The sequence below is a fragment of the Rhinatrema bivittatum genome, chromosome 1 (genome assembly GCF_901001135.1).
Source record: "Rhinatrema bivittatum chromosome 1, aRhiBiv1.1, whole genome shotgun sequence".
In the NCBI taxonomy this organism is placed as follows: domain Eukaryota; kingdom Metazoa; phylum Chordata; class Amphibia; order Gymnophiona; family Rhinatrematidae; genus Rhinatrema; species Rhinatrema bivittatum.
Window position 1 is genome coordinate 306,446,969 of NC_042615.1, and position 12,604 is coordinate 306,459,572.

At 47.0% G+C, this 12,604-nt stretch overlaps 1 protein-coding gene across 2 annotated transcripts in view; it reads right to left on the reverse strand.

Moving 5' to 3' along the window:
* Window positions 1-12,604, reverse strand: part of BANK1 (B cell scaffold protein with ankyrin repeats 1) — an 894,626-nt gene that overhangs the window by 104,864 nt on the left and 777,158 nt on the right. For both annotated transcript variants that reach the window (XM_029597059.1, XM_029597058.1), the window contains exon 9: window positions 10,750-10,828. In XM_029597059.1, coding sequence (XP_029452919.1) covers window positions 10,750-10,828 — 79 coding nt within the window. The remainder of the gene's footprint in view (window positions 1-10,749; window positions 10,829-12,604) is intronic.

Below are 12,604 nucleotides of genomic sequence, written 5' to 3' on the forward strand. Positions count from 1 at the left end.
GGAAAAACTTGGAACAGACCTGCCTGTCCAAGATGCCATGGAGCCTGCTGCTATTCCACTTACACAAGGCCTATATTGGTTGTTAGGAAAGCATGGCAGGTATAGATGAATACCTAGAGGTCAATAATCAAAGCCATTTAGAAGGATACGTCACAAGTTATTCATCTAAATGACAGGTTTTGGAATATTGAGCCACTTATCTAGCTAGATTTTCGCCTGATAAAATGTAGTTGGATAAAATGGAGGCATTCTAGGGATATTCTGGGGCATTTCTAAGTTACAACAACCAGCCCAAATCGCTAGAAACCAAAAAGTAGCAATACCAATATAGAAAAAGTTTCCAGATGAGTAGTGCAATTTTTAAACGCCAAAATATTGTGAAGAAATTAATAAATATGTAGGACCACTCCCGACTGGATCTGCTAATCAGTCAGACCCAACTTAGGGGAAGTCACATTACATTATTTAGTATATATTTAAAGTCCTGAATAATATTTCAAAAAATATTGCCACGGGAAATATTCAAGCCCCAACGGGTTAGTTTAGAATCAAAAACTCGCAACAAAATAATGATGGCCAGTGAATGATTTACTAAGAAGACGCCGTTTTGCTTGCCTTTTGGGAATTACATTTCGACTCGACCTTTTGAAGTTTTCTACCCCTGAAGCAGGACCTGTTGGTCCGAAACGTGATCACGTCGGGACTTGAAGCTAAGAACAGCCATTATTTTGTTGCGAGTTTTTGATTCTAAACTAACCCGTTGGGGCTTGGATATTTCCCGTGGCAATATTTTTTGAAATATTATTCAGGACTTTAAATATATACTAAATAAAGTAATGTGACTTCCCCTAAGTTGGGTCTGACTGATTAGCAGATCCAGTCGGGAGTGGTCCTACATATTTATTAATTTCTTCACAATATTTTGGCGTTTAAAAATTGCACTACTCATCTGGAAACTTTTTCTATATTGGCATTTCTAAGTTAGCCAGATTTCAGGTCTATCTGGCTAACACCTGGATTCATCAGGTCCTGATGTTTTTCGCAGGAGGGGCTCCACTATTGTGGGAGAATGAATCTGCAATAGTGGGCTCCTCCCCCCAAAAATATCTATATCGCCGAGTTGTCTTATCTCGCAGCAAACACCATGAGACAAAACAATGTGGCATCATCCTTTTTTTGTGATGTTATTTCCCAAAGCATGGGGCTCCTATGACCTTAAAGGGCCAACCCATGTAAAAAAAAAAGAAAGTACCTAAAGTTTAAAAATTGTGTGGTGGTCAAACCTGACCCCCCCCCTCCCCCCCTTTTCAGCCTGGGCTGCTACTCAGGCAACACCAACATCCAAGCCACAAAAATATAAGTACAAGTTCATTTAATGGCAAAGCCTGCCCTCACAATCAAAATACAAAAAATTATGGACATTAATTCTCCCCATCCCCTATTTTCATACAAAACAGGGCTGGCATATCCCCTCTCTAGTACCCGAACCCCCTGATTAAAAAAACAAACAAATCTTGTTAGTGTATATTGGTACTTCCTCTTCACGGACCCTCCAAGTCCTAATAAACATTGGGATCAAGGGGGAACCCTCCAAGCCCCCCTACCCCTGAATCCCCCTCCCACACCCATTTTGCTCATAATTTTTTGCATTTCGGTTGTGGAATCCATCATTGCGCAAATTTATATTTATATTTTTGTTATTTGGATGTTGGGGCTTCCTCGAGTGGTAGAGCTGGGCTGAGGAAGGGGGTCAGGTTTGGCCATCGCACAATTTTTAAACTTTTGGGCACTTGTTTCCCCATAGGTTGTCCCTTAGTAAAACTAATGTGGGAGCATCAGGATCTGTTTCAGTGTCTTAGTGCTACCTTGTTAGATTACTATTTTCTCAGGAACTGTAGATAAATTAATGTGGCTGAGAACTTTCAAAGTTAGCTGTGCTAATTTATTTACATATTAGTACCTATGTATGAGCTGCTTTGCATGGATATGAAAATTCATGCATGCAACTCTGATGCAAAGGGGTGGTAATCTAGGGGAAAATATGCGAAATATTGTGAATACTGAGCTATATCATGTGATATATGTTGTTTAATGTGCATTATTATGTTGTGCCTAACAGGGGGGAAGGAAGGCTATTAAACTAGGGATTTAAACAGGGAATGAACTGGGGAAAATGACAATGGAGTCAGCATGTGTGCCTTTTAAAATCCATCCACTTGCGCTGTAGAAGTGGTATTTGCGTGCACAAGTACGTGCCCACTTAAAATTGAGTGCACATATGCACGAGGCCAGGCTATTTTAGAACATGCATGCGTATGTCTGCGTGTGTTATAAAATAGCCGCATCCCTGTGCATGGGCCAACAAACGAATGCATGTGTGCCCGTGCACCAGTTTAAAGGTTACTGTCCCTGGAAGTGTACACATGTATGATATACATGTAATGTGTGCAAGCAAGAAACCATGTGCAAATATACACGGAACATGTGAATGTTGCACATATTTTATATCTTGTGTGCATTTGTGCATGCATGATATGTAATTCATGAGCCTGGAACGCACAAGCCTATATGCATGCAAATAAATATTGGCTCATGTTCAATTTTTTTAAAGTTATCCTCCCTGTATACAATTCTGTCTGTTCAGAACAGAAATTTCAGTATTATTGCTAAACACCATTGGTGTTATGAGTGCAGCCTCGGCTGCTGTTACGAACCAAGAGCTTGGAGGCCTTCAGCTACTGTTACGAGCGCGGAGGCGCGGTCGTTTCTGAAACGAGTGTTGTGAGCCCTTGGGCCATGGCATGACTCAGGGAGGAGCCCCAAGACACATCGCGGGAGGTGAGCTGGTGCGAGCATGGGAAATGAGGAGCAGGACAAGCCTGAAGCGAAGACAAGGAGATGGAGAGGTCTGACCCTCTACCAGACCTGCACGCCCCAGGATAACCAACAATGCAATGTTGATCAATGAACAGTCCTCCGACCGTTCCAAGCCCTTTCGGACCTGCTGCTGGGTAATGGCAAAAGGCAGCAGGCCGGAAAGAGGACAAGGGCAGATGGAGTCCTTAGAATGCAGAAGACTTTGGACAAAGTCTCAGGCGAAGACACTGTAGACAAAGACTCAGGCAAGGACACTGTTACGAAGGCAAGGACCAAGGCACTGTAGATGAAGGCAAGGATCAAGGCACTGTAGACGTAGGATCAAGGATCAAAGTGCTGGGTCGAGACTGCGACGCAGCACACCCTACACAGTCCACCCGTGGGACTGGTCGTGGACCACGCTGAGCTCGAAGCAGACTCTAGGAGTGATAATGGAAGCTGATGCTGGAACATGGCGAAGATACTGAAGAGGCCTGCATCGGAATGCATCCTACACAGTCCACCCATGGGACTGGTCGTGGACCATGCTGGAGTGGAGCAGGTTCAAACAGAGTCTTTGGCATGGACGGATGCAAATACAAGGAGCTCCGAAGACCGGGATAAGTTTCAAGCACAGGATTCAAGATTCTCAAGGATTCAAACACAACTCAGGATTCAAGACTTAGGGCTGAAGCAGAAGTCTTCCGGAGGCTAGCACTGTGGAGATGAAGATGGCCTTTTTACCGTGAGGCGCCCTACACAGCCCACCCGTGGGCTGGTCGTGGACCATGACAACGGCACACCTGGAAAATGGACATCAAGGAACCAAGGCATGGAGGCAGAGGCAAAGGCAAAGGCATCAGGAAGGAAATCAGACATCAGGAGGTATGAACGAAGAACATCAGGAACCTGAAGACATCTGGAGACCTGGACGAAGGACATCAGGAACATGAAAACAAAGCCATCAATGCAGAAGACCACAGAGTACTTGGACCAGTCATGAACCACAGGCAACTGTGGAACCAGATCCGAAGACCAGGAGTGACTGAAGAGGAACCCCTTTTATAGGGCTGAAGCAAGAATTTGTCATCAGGTGGAGCTCTGGGCATATCCGGCCACGGGCCCTTTAAATGTAGTGAAGAGGCACGCGCCGGCACCTAGAGCAGGAAGCAGGAAGAGAGCACCTTGGACAGTGGCCTCTCCCTGCACGCTGACACAGATGCAGGGAAAGGCAGGCTGGCTGCAGGCACCAGCAGGGACAGCCTCCCTGCTGGTCGAAGACCCCGGCAGCAATAAGGATGGCTCCCTGCCATCTGAGGACCCCAGGAGGAGTGTCAGGGAGCCGGAATGGCATCGGCTGCATGGAAAGGCTCCCGGCTGCTCAACTCTGCCAAGCAGGGCCGAGGATGTCCACGGAGGATCTCGGAGGCAGCGGCAGGCTTGCTGCGAAGAACAAGAATCGGTGGCCCGACTAGCCACAGGAGGTAGGGGAGCACGGGTAGGTTCACAACAGTACCCCCTCCTCGAAGACCCCCTCCTCAAGCCTCTTGTCAACAGCTTGGGAAGAAGAAGGTATTCCACAAACCATGAGGGGGCAATCAAGGATCCAAGAATAGGAGCTGGAAGATTCTTGGCGAGGAACTGTAGCAATGGTAATACTGTAGCTGAAGATATGGTGCAGAATGTCAAAGATCCAGACAAGATGTAGAGGAGACACTGAAGACATAGAACAAGCAGGGTACCGGATTGCAGGACAGCAGGCTTGCATCTCGTTCAATAGATCAAGGTGGCAGAGATCAAGAGCCAGAGGTCTAGGATAAACGGAAGGCATAGATGATCAGTAACTGGGAATGAGGACCAGTTCTTGGTTCAAAGTAGTCAGAGCAAGTGTGGCAAGTAGACAAGTGTCATCTTCAAGATGGCAGCAAGAAGGAACAAATCAGCCTTGAAGCTGGACTTTATAGCTGTGACGATGGGACTCAGGAGAGTAAGTAGACAACTTACTAGCTGTTTTTTGATAGCAGTAGTGTCAAGAGGACTCAAATGAAAGTCCGATACACATAGCTCAGATTATGGAGAGTTAATTCTGGAGGCAACTTTGTCTACAGAAGATGGTGAATGCAATACCAAGGGAAGACTCTCAGAGAAGGTCGTGACCAGAAGGCCCACAGGATCTTCACCATTGGAAGCCCGCGATCCCCCCGGGAGGAGCCCTTGAGGATCCGAGCCGCTTGGACTTAGAGCGGTCACCTGGGGACGGGTGTACGACGAGAGTTCCAAATGACGTGAGTTGAAGAGGAAGTCAGAGCCGGGAGACCCACAAAATCTTCACCACTGGAAACATGAGATCCCCCCAGGAGGAGCCCTTGAGGATCCAAGCCACTTGGACTTAGGTGGAGTCTGCGGAAGGCGGAAGTCTGAAGCTGAGCATGCAGCGGAGACTAAAGAAGCTCAGGATTGTTGCTTCCCTGCTTGCATGGCTAAATGAGAAAAGTCTTTACAGATTGGTATGAGAGTGAGCATCTTGGGAAATCTATGAATACTTCAGACACTCACAATGTGGTGAAGTCACTCTCAGACTTGATGGTCAGTAGGTGTCGTTATAGTTTGCTGACAATGATTGCTCTGATGACTGTGAAGATGATGTTTCCCAAAGGACTGGGTCAAGGAGCCACTACGACAGATGGAGCTTCAAGAGACAGGCTCGAAGACAGCTGAGGATTTCATGGGTATGCAGAGAATCTCCATATATGGATAGTTGAATGCAGGCAATGGAGAATGTCCTTGCAAAAGTGAGTCACTGGTGGAAGGCACTGGAGTTGGAAAATACTCAGTGACTTCATTGAGCTGTACGGAAAGCCTCCTGGGGTGATGAACTGAAGACAACCACAAGGATTCCTCTGGATCCAAGGAAGTAAAGGTCTTTTCAGGAAGATCAGCAGCACGGTAGTACAAGCATACTGGACCACTGGAAGATAGAAATGCAGTCCTTAGCTTGAAAGTGAGGCTGTACAGCAGAGCAGAGGGCAGGAAATCAGGATCTTCCAATCTGGATACTGGTGGCTTAGAATTCAACATGAAGGACGCTCTTGGTTGCGAGCTCTGGGTGCAGAATAGCTCACGAAGGTGATCCTGGGAAGGATCCAATTGCATAGAGCGGAAGCTAGACAAAACTGTGGATACGAGGTGATTCGCAGGAAGGTGACATCTGTGAAGAACCAACAAGTAGTCCATAGCTGGAGTCTCACTTGCGGATATGAAGAGAGATTTCTAGTTGAAGATGGCTCCTAAGGCAAGCACTAGAACAATGCAAGCAGGAGCGGAGTCAGAAGCGAGGAGACGAGGACACGTCTAGGGTGCAGGTGCTTCCTGCTGGTCATAAGAACCCTAGGCCCGAACTGTGGAGAGAAGCTTCAGGCTGAGAAGACTCCAGAGCCAGCACTAGGCCAGTGCAAGCAAGGGATGAAATGACAGAGATGAAGTGAAGACAGGTCACGAGTGCAGGTGCCTCCTGCTGGTCGGAAAAAACCAAGACCTGGGGTGGTGTAAAGTACACTTCGAAGACACGTACTCCCTGAAGCTTGAAGATTCTCGATGTTGAGGGTGCTAGTTGCCAGATGTGGAACATGGGTGCAGGCGCCTCCTGCAGGTCATATGAAACTCAGGGAGCTGGACCACATCGGAGTGGGAAGAATGGAGATGAACACTGGAACAGTGGTAGGCAGCTCCTGCCAGTCGAGGAAGTTCCAGGACAAGTGAACGCAGAGATAGTCTGGATGCAGGTGCCTCCTGCAGGTCGTGGGAACGAGACAGCTGTAGCGGAGAGATAGCAACAAAAACAAAAATTGACTAAAGCAAGCATTAAATGTTCAGGAAGTTAGGAGCAAAATTTCTGGGCAAAAATCAAGTTGAAAAAGGTCCAGAAGCTGAAGAAAAAATTTCCAGGCAAAAATCAAGGCCAAAAAATGTCCAAAAACCGGAGCCCATCACAGGCACAGCTCACTGAGCTCATGGCCTTCGGATTCTGTATGAGTGCAGCTTCGACTGCTGTTACGAACCAAGGGCTTGGAGGCCTTTGGCTACTGTTATGAGTGCGGAGGCGTGGTTGTTTCTGAAATGGGTGTTGTGAGCTCTTGGGCCACGGAATGACTCAGGGAGGAGCCCCAAGACACACCGTGGGAGGTGAGCTGGTGCGAGCATGGGAAACGAGGAGCAGGACAAGGCTGAACCGAAGACAAGGAGATGGAGAGGTCTGACCCTCTACTGGACCTGCACGCCCCAGGATGACCAACAACGCAATGTTGATCAATGAACAGTCCTCCGACCATTCCAAGCCCTTTCGGATTTGCCGCTTGGTAACGGCAAAAGGCGGCAGGCCAGAAAGAGGACAAGGGCAGACGGAGTCCTTAGAATACAGAAGACTTTGGACGAAGAGTCAGGTGAGGCACTGTAGACGAAGACTCAGGCGAGGACACTGTTACAAAGGCAAGGATCAAGGCACTGTAGATGTAGGATCAAGGATCAAAGCGCTGGGTCGTGACTGCGATGCAGCATGCCCTGCACAGTCTACCCGAGGGACTGGTCGCGGACCACGCTGAGCTCGAAGCAGATTCTAGGAGCGATAATGGAAGCTGATGCTAGAACATGGTGAAGATACTGAAGAGGCCTGCACCGGAACACGCCCTACACAGTTTACCCGCGGGACTGGTCGCGGACCACGCTGGAGCGGAGCAGGTTCGAACAGAGTCTTTGGGATGGACGGACACAAATGCAAGGAGCTCCGAAGACCGGGGCAAGTTTCAAGCACAGGATTGTCAAGGATTCAAAGACAACTCAGGATTCAAGACTTAAGACTGAAGCAGAACTCTTCCGGAGGCTAGCACTGCAGAGATGAAGATGGCCTTTGTACCGTGAGGCACCCTACACAGCCTGCCCGTGGGCTGGTTGCGGACCACGACAATGGCATGCCAGGAGAGTGGATATCAAGGAACTAAGGCATGGAGGCAGAGGCGAAGGCAAAGGTATCAGGAAGGACATCAGACATCAAGAGGTACGAGCGAAGATCAGGAACATGAAGACATCTGGAATCACAGACGAAGGATATAAGGAACCTGAAGACATCTGGAGGCATGGACAAAGGGCATCAGGAACATGAAGATAGCTGGAGATCTGGACGAAGGACATCAGGAACATGAAGACGAAGCCGTCAACGCAGGAGAAGACCATGGAGGACCTGGACCGGTCATAAAGCACAGGCAACTGTGGAACCCAATCTGAAGGCAAGGAGTGACTGAAGAGGAACCCCTTTTATAGGGCTGAAGCAGGAAGTTGTCATCAGGTGGAGCCCGGGGCATATCCGGCCGTGGGCCCTTTAAATGTAGTGAAGAGGCGCATACTGGCGCCTAGAGCAGGAAGCAGAAAGAGAGCACCTTGGACAGCAGTGTCCCCCTGCACGCTGACACAGATGCAGGGAAAGGCAGGCTGACTGCAGGCACTGGCAGGGACAGCCTCCCTGTCAGTCAAAGACCCCGGCAGCGGTGAGGACAGCTCCCTGCCATCTGAGGACCCCAGGAGGAGCGCTGGGGAGCCGGAGCAGCATTGGCCGCATGGGAAGGCTCCCGGCTGCTCGATTCTGCCGAGCAGGGCCAAGGATATCCGTGGAAGAGCCCGGAGGCAGCGACTGGCTGCAGGAGGTAGGGGACCTGCGCTCCTCGTGCTCCTCGTGGGCATGTTCACAACAGCTGGATAAGATACCTCAGTAAATTAGCACTGTATGATCGTTTTACCTCTAAGACACTAATCTGAATCCAATCTGAATTTTATTGACTGAAAATGATTTGATGATATACATGAAATATGTCAGTGGACTTAGTCCATTCCCAATGGATGTATTCACATTAGTAAAGTCACTATCATTGTTAACTTGAATTGATAACATTAATGACAGCACTATGATATTCGTGTTAGTCCACTTGAATGTACAGAAATAAAGGTTAACAAATAAAAATGAGGTCCATATTCAATCACTGGCCAGACTGCAAAGTTAGCCGGATAAACTTATGCGACTAACTTTGAAGGATATTCAGTGGTGCAGCCACACTATGAATATAGACGGCTATTTTAAAGATAGGGGATAAGTTTATCCAGCTAACTTTCAGACAGCTCTACAGTATGACCAGAGGAGCTAAATATGTTATCTGGCTAACTCTGAATATCAGAATTAGCTGGATAACTTATGTGGCTAACCTAACCCCCAGAATGCCTCTACATTATCTGGCTTATCTTTAGCCAGATAATGAGATATACAGCTAGGGGTAGATTTTTAAAATTATGCGCAGGGGGTACATTTGTGCGCGCTACCCGGTGCGCACAAATGTACACCCGATTTTATAACATGCGCGCGCTGTCGCGCATGTTATAAAATCCAGGGTCGGCGAGCGCAAGGGGGTGCACACATGTGCACCTTGCACGCGCCGAGCCCTAGGGGAGGCCCGATGGCTTTGCCCGTTCCCTCCAAGGCCGCTCTGAAATCGGAGCGGCCTTGGAAGGAACTTTTTTTTGTTCCCCCCTGCCTTTCCCTCCCTTCCCCTATCTAACCCACCCCCCAACCCTACCTAAATCCCCCCACCTTATTTTGTTGAGTTACGCCTGCCTCTGGCAGGCGTAACTCAACAAAATAAGGCGTGCGAAGTTACGCCTGCCTCTGGCAGGCGTAACTTCGCACGCCGGCTATCTGCGCCGCCCACGGCCCCGCCCATGCCCCACCCATTTTTGCACGCCCCGGGACATATGCGCGTCCTGCTGCTTGCGCTCTGGGGGCGGGTTTAAGGGTTATGCGCATAATCCTTTTAAAATCCGCCCCCTAAAGTTTAGCTGAATAAGTTGTTTAGCCAGATAACTTGTAAGTTAACTGGCTAAGGGGGTCATTTTCCAAGTGGATCGCATGTGATAAAGGACGTTTCGCACGCGAAAAGTCCCTTATCGAGTGCGATACCAAGATGGGGGTGGAGTCAGGGCAGCATCAGCCCCGGAAGAGGAGGAGTTGGTGCGGCACCGGGGCTGACGTGAAGACTGCGCCAACAGCGAAAGGTAAGCACCTTTATCGCTGTCAGTTTCACGCCGAATAACTACACCTTTTATGGTGTAGTTATTTGGCACGAAGCCGGCAGCATTCGCACCATGGAGGTGCGATCACTGCCGGCTATCACAGGACCGCCCCCCCCCCCCCCCCACCCCAGTTTCACCCCCTCGCTCCCGTTACCGCGGGATTCACTATGCCTTGCGGCATTAGTAAATCCAGCCCTAAATGTCTCTGAATATGGACCTCAACCTTTTTATTAGGCATTTCTTGACTAGCTTTCTAGAGTAATGCTTTCTTCTTCTCGTCAGCCTCAGCTTAAACAATATTTCAGTTTCCATTGCTTGCAAAATCTGGTATATCTCCCAGGCACTATATGTACCATGCCATTTTTGGTGTAGTGATAAAACACTGGAAAAAACTAGAGATGTTCAAAAACATTTGGGGCAAAAACAAAGATTTACAGAAAAATTTGTAAAAAAAACAACCCCAAAACTGTCTGAAAGTCTTTTTATGCCAAACTTTCACCCTACAATTCAATGAGGACAAAATATGACAAAACAAGTGAAAAATAGTGATTTGGCCTTTTTTCATTCTTCATAAACATTTAATTATTTCCTTTTAAAAGCAAACAAAAGCAAAATCAATGAAACTGCAGAACTAGAGAATTTCACCATTCATAGAAATACTTCATGAAAGTGTATAGTGAACAGTTTTACAAATGTAAAATATTTAACATGTTAACATTATACTTTTTAACCTTCCATAGAAAAGAAACATAACTGGGTGTTGTTAATATAACAAAAATTACTTACTGGAAGTGGAGTTCATAGTTACGTAAATGTTTTCACCTGTGGATTCTCTCTGTTCATCTTCACAAGATGGCGCATAAAGCTATAAAAGGAAATGCGAAATCTTTTAGCGACTCCCTATCTCCCCTGAGCTGGCATGATTACATATTTTAATCATCATGGGCTTGATTTACCCCAAATTGTGATGTAAAAAATGTTTACCATTATTTGCTGAAAATAAAGTCTATGTTACAAAGAATGCAGCTCGGTAGTCTTGTACATCTCAAAAAAGTCACATAAACTCATTATGAACCTTTTTGGACAGGCCTCCACTCAAAATCATATAAAAATTAATTATCAGCCTAAGTAGAATATGCATCATCCCTTTTCGGATAATGAGTTCCTCTTCTGAAGTCAGAAACATCTGGAATTTGGTAGAGGAAGTCCACAGATCATGATCTTGTCTTAATGTCACCATAAAGTCATTCAGAACTCAGCTGCTTGTTTAATTACAGGTTGCAGCTAATTTGAAGATATTACACCAAAACTGATTGATTTACATTGGTTTCATTTGACTCCACATGTCAAATTTAAGGTTTTTTTCTATCACATAAAAACACAGGTTCCTCAAAAAGTATCAATAAAAAGTTATATGGTATCAAAAATAGCTTTCAGAAGGAACACAGCATCAGATACTAGGGATGTGAATCGTTTTCCATATCGTCTTAACGATAGAAATCGTGTGGCAGGAGAAGAAAATCGTGTTTGGCACAATTATTTCATTGAAAAATCGTTAAAAATCGTTTTTTCCGATTAGTGCGCACTAACTCGAGTTAGTGCGCACTAACTCCCCGTTAGTGCGCACTAACTCGATTTAGTGCGCACTAACTGAAAATGATACAAATAAACACTTTCCAGGTCACTGAAGGTCAGTTAGGAATGAATATGTGTTCCTATTGGCTGGCAGCCCTCTTATCTATTGATGTTACCAAGGTTTCCACTGAGGTGATGGTTGGGGGGATGGGAAATGGAACTGGAAACTCATGAACACCAACAGAAAATGAAACAAAGTGTTCACACTTCCCAGGTCAGTAAAGGTCACTTAGGAATGAATATGTATTCCTATTGGCTGGCTGTGCTCTTATCTATTGATGTTACCAAGGTTACCACTGAGGTAATGGTTGGGGGGATGTGAAATGGAAACAGTTGGAAGCTTGACATGTGATGATCAGCACTCACGTGACTAGAACTTCTTTGTTTATTATTTTTGTTAGCAGGCACCTGAAATGCTAGTGCATGTTGAATTTGCCAATCACTGTGCATTTTAGAAAGGTGGTCCTGGCTGGAACTGTACACAGTTCAAATATATGTAATTGATTGTTGGTAAGTGTATTTTTTAAGTAGCCACACTGGCACAAGTATGTTTACTTTTCCTCCTACTTAACTCACTAGCTCAGCTTTGTAAGAAGGGCTTCTCTGCTTGAGTGAGGGTCAGGCAGCGCCCCCCTGTCTGTGAAGCCAGCCTCTCACTAGTAATGCAGGGAGGGAGCTGTCTCAGACTTCACCATCCTCCTCCCCCCCCCCCCTCACCCACACACCATTCACTAGCTGGGACATGGGGGAAGTCAGGAGTGAGGGTCAGGCAGCTCCCCCCTGTCTGTGAAGCCAGCCTCTCACTAGTAATGCAGGGAGGGAGCTGTCTCAGACTTCACCATCCTCCCCCCCCCCCTCACCCACACACCATTCACTAGCTGGGACATGGGGGAAGTCAGGAGTGAGGGTCAGGCAGCTCCCCCCTGTCTGTGAAGCCAGCCTCTCACTAGTAATGCAGGGAGGGAGCTGTCTCAGACTTCACCATCCTCCCCCCCCCTCACCCACA